The 19143-nt window shown below is 42.7% G+C and overlaps 1 protein-coding gene across 1 annotated transcript in view; it reads left to right on the forward strand.

Annotated features, from left to right (window-relative positions):
* Nucleotides 1-19143, forward strand: part of BIRC6 (baculoviral IAP repeat containing 6) — a 343022-nt gene that overhangs the window by 278514 nt on the left and 45365 nt on the right. Inside the window, exons 67-68 of the mRNA XM_075924970.1 lie at nt 5186-5331; nt 8545-8655. Of these exons, the coding sequence (XP_075781085.1) occupies nt 5186-5331; nt 8545-8655 (257 nt within the window). The remainder of the gene's footprint in view (nt 1-5185; nt 5332-8544; nt 8656-19143) is intronic.

The following is a 19143-nucleotide window of genomic DNA, read 5'->3' on the forward strand; positions in this document are numbered from 1 at the left end:
GCGTCCTCTGTAGCTTTTGGGGCACAGGTTCCAATTACGGAAATCTGCAGGGTGGCCACCAGTGCATACCTTTACGGCGCACTATGTGCTGACACAGCAGGCCAGGGAAGACGCAGGGTTGGGCTCTGCGGTCCTCAGCTCTGTGTTGTAAATGTGTTGTTTTTTTCTCTGTACCACATTGCACTTTATTCAACAGTTCTGTGTTATGTTACTTGAATAAATATGTTTGGGTTGTTCAACTTTCGTGGACTTCTCTTTCTGGGTGCTCTGACCCCTCCTCGGTGAAGTGGGGTTGGCTTGGAAGTCACCTGATTCGAATGGACATGAGCAACCACTCAAAGAAGAAAAGAACGGTTACTTACCTGTAACTGTTGTTCTTCGAGATGTGTTGCTCATGTCCATTCAATTCCCCCACCCCACCTTCCCTTCGTCAGAGCGTCTGGCAAGAAGGAACTGAGGAGGGGGAGCACCAGCAGGGGTACTTATGCTCCGCCATAGCGGCGCCACTCCAGGGGGCGCCCTGCCGGCGCTACGGATACCACTAGGGAAAACACTCCAGAAGATGCAGTGCACACACCTGATTCAAATTTAAAGTGCTACATTGTCCTGCATTTTGATTCAAATGGACATGAAGAACACATCTTGAAGAACAACAGTTACAGGTAAGTAACCGTTCTTTTCTCCATATTCACACTGCCTGCCTCTATCTTATGAAGAACACTTGAGCCCACTCCTCCTTTTTACGCCTATGGAGACATATATAAATTAAGGAGACGTGGGAGACTGAATGGCCCCAATACTGCTGTCTCTGGAAGATTCTGAGATTGCATGCCTATGACAGTTTTATTCCAATAACGTGCATGTTGATTTATTGCTTTCCAAGAACACCATTACTGGTTAGTAACTTCTCTGTAACAAAGAGCAGAAAGGTTTAGTGGCTTTGTGTCTACACTTTTGATACACTTACTGTTCAGTGTGATCAAGTTTGCCTCTGAAATTTTCAGTTTGGATATGTCTCAGTAAAGGCTTTAAAAATTAAAATAGTCTCCAGAATGTAGCATCATTCATTATTTATTTAGCACAGTGTGAAAGGTAAGGATGTCATCTTCTGGCAAAAACTAAATTAACAATTTAAATTATTAGCATGTAATCTGCTGTCGTGTGTAACACATATATCATTGAAATATTGTTCAGTTTCCTTTGAGTGTCAATTCTTTAAATGTGAGCTGAGATGATTTTGTCCTCTTTTCCCCAGCATTTGTAAAACTCTAAATGTAAGCTTGAGAATCTAAATGAAATTTTTAATTTGATCTCCTCCCTATTCTACTACTTTTGTCTACCCCAAAGTGAGATTAATTATGGCATGTCCTGTATCTAACTGTGATGCACTATAATTTTTGCCTTAGAGAAAAATCACAAACGGGAATAGAATTTTACAGTTAATATATATAGGGTGTTTTTTAATGTTTGGGTAAAACAGAGAATGAATGGGTTAATGTTAATATGGATTATTTATTCTTGACTGTATCATGATAATTAATTATTGATGTATTTTGTTACTGGGCTTGTTGATTCCTAAGTGATTTCAATGGAATAATCTTAAATAAATCTCCATAATCAGTGTTCAGAAGCAATCATCACACCTAGTATGTGCATTTACATGCACACAAATGCAGATTTATACTCTGGCTGTGGGAATGTAGGCTGTCTGTTGTCTTTCCTGCTTCAAATTGAGTACAGGCAGTCCCCTAGTTACGCGGATCCGACTTATGTCGGATCCGCAGTTACAAACGGGGCCCGTCTCCCTGGTCTCCAGCAGACCAGGGAGAGGAAGCAAAGCGGCGGAGCACGCGGGCAGCGGACAGCCAAGACACGTCTGGGCTGTCCGCTGCCCGCGTGCTCCACGGCTTTGCTCTGGACGCCTGTGGTACAGCAGCTGGGGCGCTGCCGGTTGGTCCCGTAGCGCCGCTCTGGGCGCTACTGGACCAACCCAGCAGCACCCCAACTGCTCTGCCCCAGGTGTCTTGATTCAGCCACTGCTGGTCAGTTTCAGCAGCGGCTGACTTGGGGACGCCTGGGGCAGAGCAGGTTGGGTGCTGCTCGGTTGGTCCAGTAGAGCCGAGGAGCGGCGGCGCTACTGGACCAACCCAGCAGCACCCCAGCTGCTCTGCCCCAGGCGTCCCCAAGTCAGCCGCTGCTGAAACTGACCAGTGACTGACTACAGGAAGCCCCTGCCCCGGGCTTCCTGGAATCAGCCGCTGATCAGTTTCAGCAGCAGCTGACTTGGGGATGCCTGGGGTTCTTAAGTTGAATCTGTATGTAAGTCAGAACTGGCGTCCAGATTCATCCACTGTTGAAACTGATCAGTTTCAGCAGCGGCTGAATCTGGACGCCAGTTCCGACTTACATACAGATTCAACTTAAGAACAAACCTACAGTCCCTATCTTGTACGTAACCCGGGGACTGCCTGTAGTTCATTTGCCTTTCTTTGACTTTCCAAAAGGGCTTCTGAGTCTGTCACCATTTTCCTCTCTCCCACATAGTATGTGGTACAGTCTTCACCTGGGCATAAAGAATAGTATACAATGGGAAACAATCAGAACAGATTTGTGTAACTGCTTCCATGTTTACTGTAAAAGAGTGTACAACACAAGCTGTGCATGTTATACCTGCAATCAAAAATACAACTTTTCAGAATTTTAAAATACCTTGTAGCTGATTGCAGTGGAATCAGATCACCTGATCTTAAAATAAAAAACTAAGTAGGCACAAAACAAGCTTATGTGGCAAAGACACACTTGTAATTACTGTGTCACATATGTCATTTCTGACCCCACCCTGAACCTGCACCCTCTGCTTCAGCCTGGTAAAATGAGCAAGCGAGTGAGGGTCGGGGAATGCAATGAGCAGGGGGATAAAGAGGAGGGGCATGGTGTTTAGTTGTATGGAATTTGAAAGTTGGCAACTCTATACAGCAGCTGTGCTAAGATGTATCAACTTATAAGACCCCTGTTTGATCATAACACCAATTTGTGAGAAGGCAGATGTAGGTTGGGGCGAGGCTGCCAACCCTAAACCAACTGGGGAAATTGTCTTCTATGGAAAGATTATCCAATGGGACTGGTTCTGCTTTCTCTCTTTATCCCCCTGGAGCAGAATAAAAATCACAGGGCACTATTCTCTAAGTCTGTGTAAGTATACCTTTTTAAATTTTCTTTCTTGCTTTGTTAGCTAGATAATAAATAGTTAATAAATAGGTGTTGAACTGTTTTCAGAGTTCTCTGTATGACCTTTTGGGCTTTGATTCTTCCTTCGTCCTCAAGCATGTGCTTCAATACTTTGCTGAATTAGGGCCTGATCATTTATTTAAAATTTACTTTAACATTAAAATTGGAGAAAGAAGTTGGGATTTTCTTAATATAAAGTAAAATATGAGATTTATCATGTGGAATAGAGGCCCTACAAAAGTGTTTTGAATAAATATTTTGGAATATTTTTCTAAAATTTTCTTCCTCAATAGCTTGACTAACCACATTTTCTTCATTGTTAGTATATTTTTCTTTCATATAAACCTTGAGGGTTTTTGGCTTCAGCCAGAAAAGTAGAGGGGTGTTTTTTGTTTCAAGCAAACAACTTGAGAATTCTGAATTCAAAAGCCCATTTGTGATTGTCTACACTGATACTTCATCGCACTGCAACTTTCTGTCTCAGGATTCTAACGTCCTCCTCTCCTTCCCCCGGCGCATAAAGAGCTCTCCCAGTGCTTGAGCAATGGCCATATTTTCACTACAAAGCCTGTGCCCTTCACTTGGTTTTGATAGGGCTTAGCACTTTTTTGAAAATCTCTTCCCTATTTCATATACCAAAATAAAGATTTAGGAACCTAACTTTAGGTTCCTTTTTAAAAAAAAAATTGGTCTATATCTCTACAAACAACAAGTCTGTGCTGGAGATTTTGGAAGGCATAAATGGTGGGAGTTAGGTATCCCAACCATCTTTTGTGCATTTAAAAATATCTTCTTGTGATGTTAATACAGTGTGTTGCCTACCTCTCCTCTTTCCCCACACTAATACTCCTTAAAACCCATTATTTCTTATAAGAAAACAATGGGCCAGGATCATTTTTTTTGGGGGGGGGGGAATCAATGTTGCTACAATAATTAACTTTTTCTAACATACTCTAGGTATAGTTTTATTTGAGGAGGTTCAAAGACATTTAAATATCACCATAATGTCCTCTGTTTTGAATGGTTTAGAAACAGTAATATGATTTTACCCTATTTTAAAATATACAGAAGGTCTGAAGTATTCAGTATTCCTCTCCCTGCCCCATACATGCAAAGTTTACAATTTCAAAGCATTAAATTGCTCTTTTCTATATACTTAAACAGCTTTTTGTTATGCTGATTCATTTGATAATAGAAAAATGAGAAACCGGTTTGGCTACTAATCTTGTTTGAATCTTAACATGAACAGCTGCTGCTTTTAAAACACAGAAGGAGAGAGAGAGAGAGAGAGACATTAAAATCTGGAATAGCTTATGTAGTCTTTAATACACATGCATATGAGAATTTAATTTACAAATAAACTTTGAAAGTATGCACGCTAAGCAATTTATCATTGTTAATCTCAATTTTTCATTTGAAGTGTTGAATTTATTTACAGTAGACGTGTCTAATTTTTTTCATTCTGAAACTTATAAGTCGATCATTTTAATTCACATCAGGATGAAATAGATATAAAACCTTCATTAATAAGTTTTCCTATATTGCCTTTATTGTATTACTTTAAGAAAATGTTGAGAGAACATTATAATGTTTAAAGAAATAAAGTACTCCAAAAGTGAAAAATATTGTATAGTTTGATAGAAACAGCTTTACTGCTTGAGCAAGGAATTTATTTCAATATTTTTTGTGTTTCTTGAAACTGTACTTTGCTTACTGCACCCCAGATGCACATTTTTTTGGTCCAATCAAGACAATATGCTAATGTTTGTAATATTTAAAGGAAACTATTCAGTTTTTACCATCTTTCATGGTAGATGTGGAGACACGTATTTTAAAAAGGCTTCCTTTTTTGAATTCTAATGTCTTTGCCCACTATCAACAATAGCTAATCTGGGCCTGATCATAGTCCTATAACCTTCCCCATCCCCTCACTTTCTTTTTGTTCTTTTCAATACAGGTCTAAAAAAGAAAAAGCTAAAGCAGGAGTAAAAGCAGATGCTTCTGATCAAGAACCAGAGGGGCTGACGCTTTTGGTGCCAGACATCCAGAAGACTGCTGAGATAGTTTATGCTGCTACCACCAGTTTGCGCCAAGCAAATCAAGGTAAAATAAGATAATCAGTATATTTGACTACTGTACATGGGATATTTAGCATGCTTTACACACATTTCAGAGGCCAAAATTTCTAAAAATGGATGCCTTAAGAAGTTAGAATCCTAGGACTTACATCTCCAGTCGACATTTAAGGTGTCTTAAGTCCAATACTTAAGTACTACCGAGAACCTTAAATTCTCTGCTCAGAGGCCATATAACCCTGCAGAAGCTTCAAGTTCCTAGCCCCCTACAGTTCCGCTGTTAAACTTTCCCAAGTTTCAAACCGAGACTTGCCACTGTCTAGTACCCTGGTGCCAATCTCATGCATATGCCTCTCAGAGATCCTCGAAGTAGATATTCCCCCTGCCTGTCTCAACAGGAGTGCTCACTCCAGTAGGCATGCTCAGTTCACACATAACCTCGTACAAAATAGGAGGATGAAGCAGCGTCTTTTCATTCAAAATGTGGGAGATCCAAAACACATTCTCCCCTCTGTGGAGAAGGGAAACCCATGTTCAAATCCTAACTCTCAGGTGAGTCTGTAAACCACTGAGCTATGGGATATTCTGAGATGAGTCTTTCTCAGAATTTCCAACTGAAGCTGTGTAATAATCATGTATTGGACAAGTAAGAGAGAATGAGTCTCTACTCTATGGCTAGAGTACTCACCTGAAAATCAGTTCAAATCCCTTCTCCACATCCGGCAGAAGCGGGGATTTGTACCTGGGTATCCCACGTTCTGTGAGTGCCCTAACCACTGGGCTAAAGGATGTCACATCCTACATTTCTTGCCAAAAAAACCAAACAAAACAAAAACCAAGCTTAAGCACCCAGTCCCTTTGAAGGTCAGGGCTTAGGATTTACCGCCGTCTTTGGAATTTCCTATTGACTAGCTTCGGCTGCACCCTGTTCAGTGTAGAGGCTTATACAGATCCCATTCTTAGGCATCTGTCTTTCCCATTCCTTGTATAGGGGGCCTAGGTGCCTAATTCAGGGCTATGAATTCTGCTTGGTATCAAAGTACTGTGACAGTCGGATCAGAAGGCTATACAAAAGTACCTCACTTTCTTGGAGGTACACAGGCCTATTACAATATACTGTTCTCTCTTTGGGACTACATGGGGCACCTGCCACCTTCCAAAGTTGGATGGATAAGCTTCTATGTCCCAATACCAGTTACACAGCATCATATCTCAACGATGTAATAATATATACCCCCAATTGGGAGACTCATCTACAGAAAGTGGAAGTTGAGCTGGATACCGTAAGACAGGCTGACCTTGCGGCTGAGCCAGCCAAGTGTGCTATAGGACTTGCCAAGGCTAAATACCTCCGCTATCTCGTAGGAAGAGGAGTGGTAAAACCCCAAGTAAATAAGCTGGAAGCCATCCAGAATTGGCCCCAGCCAGATAGAAAAAAACAAGTCCGAGCATTCCTGTATGTGGTGGGTATTACAGACAGTTCATCCCCCATTTTGCTACCAAAGCAAATCCTGTGATAGATTTGATAAAAGCCTGTGATCCTGACATGGTAAAGTGAACCGACGCAGCAGAGGAAGCATTCTTGGATTTATGTACGGCTCTCTGCAGTAATCCTGTACTCATAGCTCCTAACTTGACAAAGAATTCATCCTTCAGGCAGACGTGTCTGAAGTAAGCTTGGGTGCTGTCTTGTCACAGATAGTCAGAGATGATGAGCACCCTGTCGTCTATCTCAGTAGAAAACTCCTACCAGGAGAGCAGAAATATGCAGTGGTGGAAAGAGAATCTCGCCATCAAGTGGGCTATGGAGACGCTTTGTTACTTTCTATTGGGCCAACGATTTACCCTTGTGACTGACCATGCACCCCTTCTGTGGATGCAGCACAACAAAGAAAAAAATGAAAGGATGACCAGATTAGTTTCTGTCCCTACAACACTTCCAATTCTCCATACAACACGAGGCCGGAAACCGTTATGTCAATGCAGATGGTCTGTCTCAAGTATATTGCACAACAACCTGAGTTGCCCAACTCCAGGGTATTAAGCCAGATGTGCGCGTGTGTGTGTGTTTATGGGGGGATATGACAGGGTAAGATCAGAAGACTATAAACGTAGTGGAGGGGAGATGTACAAGTCTCAGACTGAGGAAATCTCTGTTCCCTAAGTAACAGGGAGGGGCTGGTTTAGAATCAGCAGAAGCAATCAGGGCAGTTGAACATCTGGAGCTAATTGACCAGGCCTGCCGTCAGACTAGCCTGAGCTGATTAGGATACCTGGAGTTAATTAAGGAAAAGAAGTTGAGACTGGCTATAAAAGGAGCTTGCCTACAGTTGGTGGGGCATGTGTGTAGCTGAGAGGATGGAGGAATGCACCACTGGGAATAGGAGGAACAGAGACAAGTGGACAATAGGAGGATGAACTGGAGAGAAGGAAGGTGTGGGGGAAGTAGCCCAGGGGTCTTGGAGCTGTCTTATAGCAGGTGTCCGGTTAAAAGAAGTAGTGAAGGATCATAGGATAGCAATTAGAGAGGAAGGGTACTAACACAAGAATCTACATAGACCTATGATCCGTATCTGCTTCTTTTAACTATCCAATTTTTAGGTGCTTATAGATTACCAGTTTTGTCTGCTTGGCTTTCCCTTTGATATTTACATACCCTCTGCTTCTTGTTTCCTGCTCCCTTCCATTTTTTTTCCTTCTTCCCTATTTATTTTGGTTCTGGACATCTCAAACTCAAAACACCAGTCATTTGAAGAAGTGGGTTTTGCCAACAAAAGCTCATGATACCATCTACATGTTTTGTTAGTCTATAAAGTGCTACCAGACAATTTGTTGTTTAAGTTTATACTGTACAGACTAACTCAGATGCCCCCTGAAGCTTCTTACTTATAAGACTTATGCTTATCAGTTAACATTTTATATCCCTAGCTCCTACAATAAGGTTGATTTTACCATCTGTCTGGTCTTCTACCCATAGGTTGTCTATAGTGTATGGAAACATGGAATTTTAAAAGAAGTTAAGAAAACTGTCTTAAATTCACAGTGCAAGATGATAGATTGAGCGTTATAGTTATATTTGTAAAGCAAAATTTACTCTGGATTAAATTACAAAGATGATGTTGTCATCAGTGATGTGGAATATTTGTTCATTATCCTCATCAAACCACTATCAGAAAATTAGAAAACATCAGGTTTTAATCTTGTTTGAAAAAATATATATCACTTAATTTTTATATCACAGAAAAGAAGTTGGCTGAATACTCCAGAAAGACTTCCATGAAGCCCAAACCTTTGTCTATTTTAAGGTCCCTTGAAGAAAAATATGTGGCTGTCATGAGAAAACTCCAGTTTGGTAAGTTAAAAATTATTTGATTATGCAATATGGTCTTGTAGAAAGCAAAATTCTAAAAATATATTTTGAGACTTCAGTCCAGGAAAGATTTGCATATGTGAATAACTTTGACATTAGAGTACTCACATGCAGAAATTTACCCAGGTTGTGGTAAGTAACATTTTCAGGTTGTAATAAGTTGTATTGATTAAAAAAGGTGAAAATGCATTAAGTACTGAATGTTTCATATACAGGTTACAAAATGATGTGTTTGTCTTAGTTGTCAGAGATTACTGACCAACATTGTCTCCTTTCCTTGTGCTTCTGCCATCTATTTTCCTGTATCCTTCTGTTGTCTTATATTTCAATTGGAAACTGTATAGAGTAGGAACAATCTTTAGTCTGTGTCTGCACAACACCTAACATGATGGGATCCTGGTCCATGAGTAGGCTCTTAGATGTCATGATAATATAGGTTGAAACTCTCTTACCCTGGCTGCTCTGGTCCGGCAACGTCCATGGTCCAGCACGGATGTTGCAGGACCATAGAGTCCCAGTGGAGGGCCAGTGGCAAGGATCCCTGTAGAGCCACCCAGAATGGGGCAGTGGGGATTGGGAGACCCATTAAGTGGCTGCCTGGTGGGACTGGGAACTATAGTAGCTGGGGTGGTGGCTCAGTGGGGCAATGAGCTGCAGCATGTGGCTGCCTGGTGGGGCCAGGAGCCAGGCAGCAATGGCTACCCAGTGGGGCCAGCAGGAGGTGAGGTGCCGGCCAAGAGACCTGCAGGCCAAGCCAGGGAAGCTGACAGAGGGGTCAAGAAATGACCTCTCCTGGCTGGGCAAAATCACTCATCCAGGACCAGTCAGGTCCCAAGGGTGCTGGACCAGGGAGGTCTAACTTGTATAGATTATCCTTTCTCAAATATTGGGGTTATAAATTCTGCAAAAGCAAATGTTTAACCCAACTTATTTGCTTCCATAAATAACAGACAGTATTTTGTCCAGAGATAGATATGTGGAGAGACTATCATGGCTATTTGTGTTACTGTGTAATCTTACCAGAAATTTTTGTGGGCCTGCTTGAAAGTTCTCTGTGTTAACATGAAGCACAATAACATGGGACTTGAGAAACTAAAAATTAGGATACAATTCAGTAGGGACAAATGCAAAGTACAACACTTAGGCTGGATTAATCAGTTTTGCAGATACAAAATTGGAAATGACTGCCTAGGAAAAAGTACTTCAGAAAAGGCTCTGAGAGTTACAGTGGATCACAAATTAAATGAGTCAACAATGTAATGTTCTTGCCAAAACACGAGCATAATTCTGGGATGTATTAGAGCTATTGTAAGGAAGACAAAAGAAATAATTCTTCCACTTTGTAAAATACTGTTAAGGCCTCAGTTGGAATATTGTGTCCAGCTCTCTAGGCATCAGCTTTTGGAAGAGGTGAGAACAGACTGGAGAATATCCAGAGGGGAGAAGCAACAAAAATGATAAATGGTCTAGAAAACACAACCTAAGAGGAAAGATTCGGGGGGTGGGGGTGAATCTGAGAAGAGAAGATTGAGGGGGAAACATGGTCTTCTCAAGTATGTTAAAAGTTTTTACAAAGAAGAGGTTGATAAATTGTTCTCCTTATCCCCTGAAGACCAAACCAAAAGCAGTGGGCTTAAATTGCAGCAGAAGAGATTTAATTTATACATTAGGAAAATCTTTCTGACTGTAAAGGAAGGTAAGCACTAGAACAGTGGTTCTTCTTCGAGAGGTGTCCTTGGGAGTGCTTCACATTAGGTGTAGAGTGTCCTAGCACCTCTGGATGGAGTTTTTTGAAGCAGTGTCTCAGGGGGCTGTGCATGCATGGCGTGGCCTCCCTCAGTAGCTATGCGCGCGTGCGGTCCTCCCTCCCCCCTTCAGTTCCTTTCTACCGTCCCCGGCTGTGGACAGAACACGGCAGTGTTCTCTCCTCTCACAAACCTATTGTTAAAATAGTTAGTTAGTGTTCTTACTGTTTCTGTTGTTTTCACTTAGATTAGTAGTACTTAAAAAAAAAAAAAAGGCAGCACAAGTCTTGAACTGCTGCCACAGCTACAAGCCGGTATGAGTTCTCCCGGCTTGAAACACTGCGCTCTCTGCAAAGACGCGATGTCTGCCTCTGACGGACATGACGCCTGTCTCAAATGCTTGGGGACCTCTCACACTGAGAGCTTGTCCCAATTGTACTAAAACGAAAGCGAGTTCTCACAAAGACAAGGAGCTTAAACTGAAAATGCTCCTCAACAACAGCAGCAAATGACATGCCTCTGACCCAGGCTCTGGGCAGAATATTAAATCCAACAAGGATAAACTTAAGCCCTCTAAGAGAAGGGCAAGCTCATTACCTCAGCAACCCACCAAGAGGCATTCTGAGGTAAAAATGTCAGACCACTCAGATAAGAACTGTCTGAGCATGTTTGACTGCCCAGGTATTTCGGGCGAGCAGCGTAACAAGCCAGTAAGTGCTTCAAATGCTGCCCTTACTCCGTGCCAGCCTCTGAAACCCCGGTAATGCTGACCGTTATAGCAGCTCCACTGGTACCTCAGCCTCTCACGGTGGCACCTAGAGAAGGGATAGAGCATTCAGTCAATACTGCCCCTTCCTCTCAACTATTAGAGGCGATAGCTCTCCCTCTCAGCTCTGCGGTAAAAACAGGCTCCTCTGAACTAGCGCAGGCCCCCGCATCACAAACTCTCCTGATCACCTACAGGGAGAATAAAGACTTGCAGATTGAGCCAACTCTTCACTCCCCTATTTTGAATGAAGACAAATACATTCAGTCACTGCTTTCTGATGACTCTTACCTGCCATCTCTTCTCTCACACGAGAGGATTTTGATGCTTTTTCACCACAACTGTCCCCTGATTCAGAAAGGTCATTGGGGACACAGTCACATGCAACCAGACCTTATCAGAGCACAAATGACCCCCTGGGCTCCCTATCTGTGGATGCCCCCTCCTGTGGCATTCCCCTCACAGTGGCAGATGTGGAACCAACCTCCATCACTCACATCTACCTCCTTCCGCTAACACTTCGGAGGTCGTCTCCTCTTTCCAAGACTTATTTAAAAGAGTAGCACAAGATCTAAATATCCCTGTGGAGAAACAGAAGACAGGACTATGCAGCACTTTAAAGACTAACAAGATGGTTTACTAGGTGATAAGTTTTCGTGAGCCAGACCCATTTCCTCAGATCAAATTGTGGAAGCAAATTGGCATGACCATATATACCAAAGGGATACAATCCAAAAAAAGTGAACACACATAAAATAGACAAATCAGATTTTAGAACAGAGAGGGGATGAGGGGGGGAGGTTAATGTCTTTGAGGTAATATTAGAGGTGATAATTGGGGAAGCTCTCTTTGTAATGGGTGAGATAATTAGCATCTTTAAGGCCCATTTGTAAAGTGTCAAATTTAAGCATGAATGACAGTTCAGAGGCTTCGCTTCGAAGTCTTGTGTTAAAGCCTCTTTGAAGGAGGATGCAGGTAGTAAGGTTGTTGAGACAATTCTCTTAAGGGGACCAATCTTATTTAATCTTTTTATTACTGACCTCGGCACCAGAAGTGGGAGTGTGCTAATAAAGTTTGCAGATGACACAAAGTTGGGAGGTACTGCCAATTCAGAAAAGGATTGGGATATCATACAGGAAGATCTGGATGATCTTGTAAGTTGGAGTTATAGCAATAGGATGAAATTTAATAGTGAGAAATGTAAGGCTATTCATTTAGGGATTAATAACAGGAATTTTAGTTATAAGCTGAGGGACACATCAGTTGGAAGTAATGGAAGAAAAGAAGGACCTTGGAGTCCTGGTTGATCACAGGATATCTGAGCCGCCATTGTGACATGGCCGTGAAAAAGGCTAATACGGTCTTGGGATGCGTTAGGTGAGGTAATTCCAGTAGAAGTAAGGAGGTGTTAGTACCGTTATGCTAGGCATTGGTGAGACCTCATTGGGAATAGTGTGTGTAGTTCTGGTCTCCCATGTTTAAGAAGGATGAATTCAAACTGGAACAGGTACAAAGAAGGGCCGTGAGGATGATCCGAGGAATGGAAAATCTGTCTTATGAAAGGAGACTCAAGGAGCTTGGCTTGTTTACCTTAACCAAAAGAAGGCTGAGGGGAGACACGATTGCTCTCCTTAAATATATTAGAGGGATAAATACCAGGGAGGGAGATGAATTATTTAAACTCAATATCAATGTGGACACAAGAACAAATGGATATAAACTGGCTATTAAGAAGTTTTGACTCGAAATTAGACAAAGGTTTCTAACCATTAGAGGAGTGAAGTTCTGGAACAGCCTTCCAAGGGAAGTAGTGGGGGCAAAAGATTTACCTGGCTTCAAGATTAAGCTAGATGGGTTTATGAAGGGGAAGGTTTGATGGGATAACATGATCTTGGCAACTAAGTGACTTTTCACTATCGGTGGTAACTAGGCCAATGGTGGGATGATAGGAATTACTATAGAGAACTTTTTCCTGGGAGTCTGGCTGGTGAGTCTTGCCCACATGCTCAGGGTTTAGCTGATCACCATATTTGGGGTCGGGAAGGCATTTTCCTCCAGAATAGATTGGCAGAGCCCCTGGAGGTTTTTCGCCTTCCTCTGTAGCATGGGGCACGGATCACTTGCTGGAGGAGTCTCTGCATCTTGGGGTCCTTAAACCATTTGAGGACTTCAATATCTGAGATACAGGTGAGAGGATTATGCTAGGAGAGGGTGGGTGAGATTCTGTGGCCTGCATTGTGCCAGACTAGATGTTCATAATGGTCCCTTCTGACCTTAAAGTCTATGACTCTCTACAGCTCCGAGAGTATTTTCCAAGATCCTAGCGGCAGTCACTGCCCACCTCAGGAGACAAGGAGTTACTATAGATCCCTACCTGGATGACTGCCTTGTCAAAGCAAGGTCCAGACACGAGTGCGACCAACACACTCATATGGTGCTAGACGGTTTTTACACTCTGAGACTCCTTGTGAACCACCCTAAGTCAATGCTTACATACTCTCAGTCCATCCAATTTATTGGGGCACACTTCAACTTTGTCACAACCAGAGTCTCTCTCCCACCCGACAGATCCACTCACATCAGGCATCTGGCACCTCCAGGACATGCCTACAGTCACTGCACTTGACTGCCTCTGACTTCTGGGCCATATGGCTTCCTGCAACCCGGTAGTGCCCAACATGAGATTATTTATCCTTCAAGGCTGGCTCCTAACTCAATACAATCCAAGCATCCATTCAGTGACAAAAAGACTAACAATACCTCCATCAGTCAAGGCACGGTTAAAATGGTGGACAAAAACGTCCAACCTAACTATAGGAACACACTTCCAATCCACAGAGCCCACAGTGGTCATCACCACAGATGCCTCACTCACAGGCTGGGGTGCTCACATGGAAGGAAGAACAGCTCAAGGCCTAAGGTCTTCTGCGGAATGTGCTCTGCATATAAATATTTTAGAACTCAAAGCTGTCTGCCTAGCATGTCAAAAACTGCTCCCTCAAGTAAAAGGGATACAGGTCTGTGTCTATATGGACAACACGGCATGCATGTTCTATGTAAACCGACAAGGCGGAGCACGATCACAGCCCCTGTGCAAAGAAGCCAGAGCCCTTTGGAACTGGGCCATAGCACAAGATATCCGCTTATCTGCATGTCATCTGCCCAGGGCTCTCAGTACGACAGCAGATGCCCTAAGCAGAGCCCTTTCCCATTAACATGAATGGGAGATGGACCACACAACCCTGATGGGAATATTCAACCAGTGGGGCCACCCCTGCATAGATCTGTTTGCCACCAGATCCAACAGAAAATGCACAATGTATTGCTCCATAGTGGGCATAGGCAAACAATCCTTAGGGGACACTCTAACATGGAATGCATCCCTGCTATATATATCCCTCCTCCTTTCCTCTCCTCAACAGAGTCATCATAAAGATATGGAGGGACAAAGCAAATATCATCCTCATAGCCCCATGTTGGCCGTGCCAACCTTGGTTTCCCCTACTACTCAGGATGAGACACAGCCATCCAGTCTCGCTACCGCAAGTACCTCACATCCTCTATCACCCACAAATCAGGATGCCTCACCCTCAACTCCCGATGCTCCATCTAAAAGCATGGTGCTTCGGTGGTTCACTAGCATAGAGCTCCAGTGTTCTCACCAAGTCCGTGAGATTCTCCTGCACAGCAGAGCTCCTGCAACAAGTAAAACATACATCAGTATATGGACATGTTTTACACACTGGGCCAGCGAGCGCAGTATATCGCCTCAAACAGCCCCACTTCTGGTAATCCTGGAATATTTACTGCACCTAGAACAGTCTCAACTCTCCTTAGTACACCTAGCAGCTATTACAACATTCCATGCACCACTGGATGACATGACTTTATTTGCGCACCCCACAACTAAACGCTTTTCGAAGCATCTACAAGCTCTATACCCTGATATGTTACCCCTACAAGAACCATGGGACAACCACCTAGTATTGACAGCATTAATAAAACCACCCTTTGAACCTATGGCCACATGCTCCTTGCTCCACTTAATGCTCAAAACAGCGTTCCTAGTGGCTATTACCTCAGCACGCCCAGTAAGTGAACTGGCCGTGCTCATGTCCGGTCCACCCTTTACCATTTTTCTTAAAGACACAATATCTAGGAGGCCGCACCCCAAATTTTTACCTAAGGTCCACACAGAGTTTCACATCAACCAGACAATACACCTACCCGTGTTTTTCCCAAAGCCCCATCCATGCCAACGCCTTTAAAGCACAGATGCACATTCTCAATGTCAAGAGCTCTCTCCTTCTATATCTTCAGAACAAAGTCATTCAGATCCTCCCTACATCTGTTTGTTTTCATCGCAAACCATAACATGGGGAAGAAAATATTATCACAAAGACTATCCCATTGGATCTCAAAATGCATAAATATATGCTACTCACTTAATGACTTACCTCCACCTGCTCCAATCGGAGCGCACTCTACAAGAGTAGTGGCAACCTCGGTCGCATACCTCAGGCAAGTTCCACTGGAGGACATTGGTACAGCAGCAACATGGTCCTTGGATCACTCTTTCGCAAAACATTACTCCCTTGCTTCCGGTCCTTTACAACACACTTAAGTAGCAAAAGCTGTCCTCCAAACAACATGCTTACCTGATCCAAAGTCCCTACCTCCATAAGATAGATTGCTTGTAGTCACCTGATGTGGAGTACCCCCAGGGACGCCTCTCGAAGAAGATGAGATGATTCACTTTCTGTAACTGATGTTCTTCGACATGAGCATCTCTGGGGTTGCTCCACTACCATCCTTCCTCCCCTCTGTTTTTTTTTTTTTAAGGTTTCCAAAGTATTCGTGTAAATTACGCTTCTCTACTGGGTTCCGGATAGAGAAGGAACTGAAGGGTGGGGGGAGGGGACCTTGCGCATAGCTACCGAGGGAGCACTCGCGCTCCGCGCATGCACAGCCCCTGAGACACTGCTTCAAGAACCACCATCCAGAGGCGCTGGGATGCTCTACAGTTGATGTGGAACATCCCCAGGGACGCTTATCTTGAATGTCAGTTACAGGAGGTGAGTAACCTCTTCTTACCAACTTTTTCGATTATATGGACTCCTTTTCAATCTACTAAAATTTCATGGGCCCCCCCCCCCACCCCGACCCCCAGGGAAAGGGGGGGAAGAAGTAAGGATTGGGCCCACTGTGGTGGACCCGATCCTTATGTTAAAATTTTCCATGGATCCCCTGCAGTACTGTTACAGACCACCAAGCTGTTGTCTACGTGTGCAGTGGAGAACATATCCTACACAAGCGTAGAAAGGCCAATTAACGGAGTTCCCTGAAAGGTGAGCCAGATTTAATTGAAGAGAAAGCCCAGCTGTGGTAGGGTCTGCGAGAGGACTATAAACAGAGGAAGCTGGCAACTGAAAATTTTTCATTATTGATTTTCTTTTTATTTGACTGGATAGTAAATAAATATTAAAGTCTTGCACCTTGTTAATTATCCCTTGTTTTAGTACAGTATTCTTCCATAACAGTTAAAAAAAAAAAAGTATGTATAAGACATTTGTTAATAATTTGGGTGTCATGATGACACACATCCGAACAAGCGCACATGACCTCAATATTGGTGCACAAGACAAAACTCACTCCGCTGATGGGTGGAAAATCTTAGTGGGAACACTGGTTGTAGACTCTCAGTAACTGGAGGATTTTAAGAACAGCAAACAGTTGTCAGGGGTTTCTAGATAAAACTTAGATCTTGTCTAAACTTGAAAGACAATTGTAGCATTCAAATGTAAATACAGTCTAGGCTAACGTTAGAACATCTCCCATCTGCATAGGTAATTCATCTCCCTGAGAAGCAGTATCTAGGTTAATGGAAGAATTCTTTAGTTGCTCTTGTGATGATCCTGCCTTGAGGGCGGGGGGCTGGACTCGATGACCTCTCGAGGTCCCTTCCAGTCCTATTATTCTATGATTCTATGACTGCACCAAGGGTTAAGTTGGTTTATCGATGCCACTTCGGGATGTGGATGTTTCATATTCCTGAATTATATAACTGGGTGATGTAACTTTTTAGTGTAGACAAGGCCTTCGCCCTGCCTCAGTGCAGCAGATTGTACTAGAAACAAGATCTATTAAGGTACATTGCTGTAACTGCATTTCTGTGGTTTTTATGAATCATGAGTAGTCAGCAATAATCGTGTGACTAGTTTCTGAATTGTCTTTAGGTTGATATTTTCACATAAACTACTTTCCTAATAATGAAAGAAAAATGAGCAAAATCAGTCTTTGAGGGATAATTAATTAACAGGAGAAGGGGCTAAATGCATTCATTTTTCAGTATTGATTTCCTTTTTATTTGACTTGATAGTAAATAAATATTTAAAGGCTTGTTAATTATCCCTTGTTTTAGTACAGTTCATCACATTCTCACATCAAGCTTTCAGTGGCAAATAAGACATGGGTGCATGTCAGAGATCACAACTCTAGGCTTTGCAAAAACCTAAACCTCAGGCCCTTATTGACTTCAGTGGGGCTCCACTCTAGCACAGAGATCTGCCCATTGGATCCAGTTGCAGGATCCAACCCCGAGTTAGCAAAATCAACCGTAACTCTTTGTCTTAGTCCCCTCTCATAGCATGGGGATCAGATTGTATGAACTATCTTATAATTGAAGTAGATTAAAAATATTCCCCCAAGGGGAATTAGTCCTTTGATTGGGCAAGATGGGGAAGGCCAAATTCTGGCCATATGAGACCAAGACTCAAGTACTATATGACTGAGTATTCCTTAAGTATTTCAACCTATAAAATATCAAGTACTGGAAATTTTGCAGGATATTTGTTCTTGTAAAATTTCTAATTCAGTATTTACAAGATCCTTTATGGAACTTATAATAATCACATAAACCTTGAATTTCCCAGGATTCAAAACTTGGTATCCTAAATCCAAAAGTTGTCACCAGTCCCTGAGAAAAACAGTACAGCAATCCATGGTTCAAAACAAAGCTGTAGTCCTTCTCTAAGCTGTACTACTGGACTAAGTTACTTTGTCCGAAAACAACCCCCAAACCAAACACACACACAATTCCTCAAAACCAACACCTCTTTCAGAAGTGAAGAAGCTCTAAGTCCCTTGTCTCAAAAATACATTTTAAAGATTGAACTCAGCGTTTCCTAATAATTTACCTGTTGTCTCAGAACACTTAAATGGTGGGTTAAAGTAAGGCTGAAAGTCAGGCTTACAGTGAGGCTTACTCTCCTAGTTATAATTATGGAGTTCACTGCTATGCCTCTGTTACACAACATATAAGTTTTGGGTGTACAGGGATTCAGAAAAAGAAGCCAGGACGAGTGTTGAAGATGGCCTGTCCGTGGCAGGCCTGGGCGCCCCATAGGCAGGGGCAGCTCTGGCATCCAGAGCCGCCCCTGTCCATGGTGGACCTCCTCCCCAGAAGCAGCAGCTGCTCCAGCCTTCAGGCCACCATGCCTGCCCTCCCTTGATTCAGTTAAACAATATACTTAACTAGTTAACCAACTGAACAGGATTTTGTGTCTTAATAGAGGCCTTGTGATTTTGGCTAAATTACCTTTTATGTTAATATCAACTTCATTTTCAGCTTCTTGCCAATGAAAACAGAGACTGTAGGGGGAAGGATTAGTAGTCCTAGTTTTTCAGCTTTGGTATCAAGTATCAAATTTCATTTAATGACAAGCGATAAAAAAAATTGGTACCATTTTGACCTTTTATGAATACTTATCCACATTAAACAGAATTGGCAGTCTGTTCCCTTTTGACCCGTGACTAGAATTATTATTCACTCTTTAGGACCACAAAGTGCTTGATCTGGAACAACAGGGAGTTACATAGATCAACAATGAAGCACATTAACATGGTTGTGCATGGAAGCTTATAAACCTGCTGAACTACACTTGATTCTACCCAGTACTG

This window comes from Pelodiscus sinensis, chromosome 3 (assembly GCF_049634645.1).
Source record: "Pelodiscus sinensis isolate JC-2024 chromosome 3, ASM4963464v1, whole genome shotgun sequence".
In the NCBI taxonomy this organism is placed as follows: Eukaryota; Metazoa; Chordata; order Testudines; family Trionychidae; genus Pelodiscus; species Pelodiscus sinensis.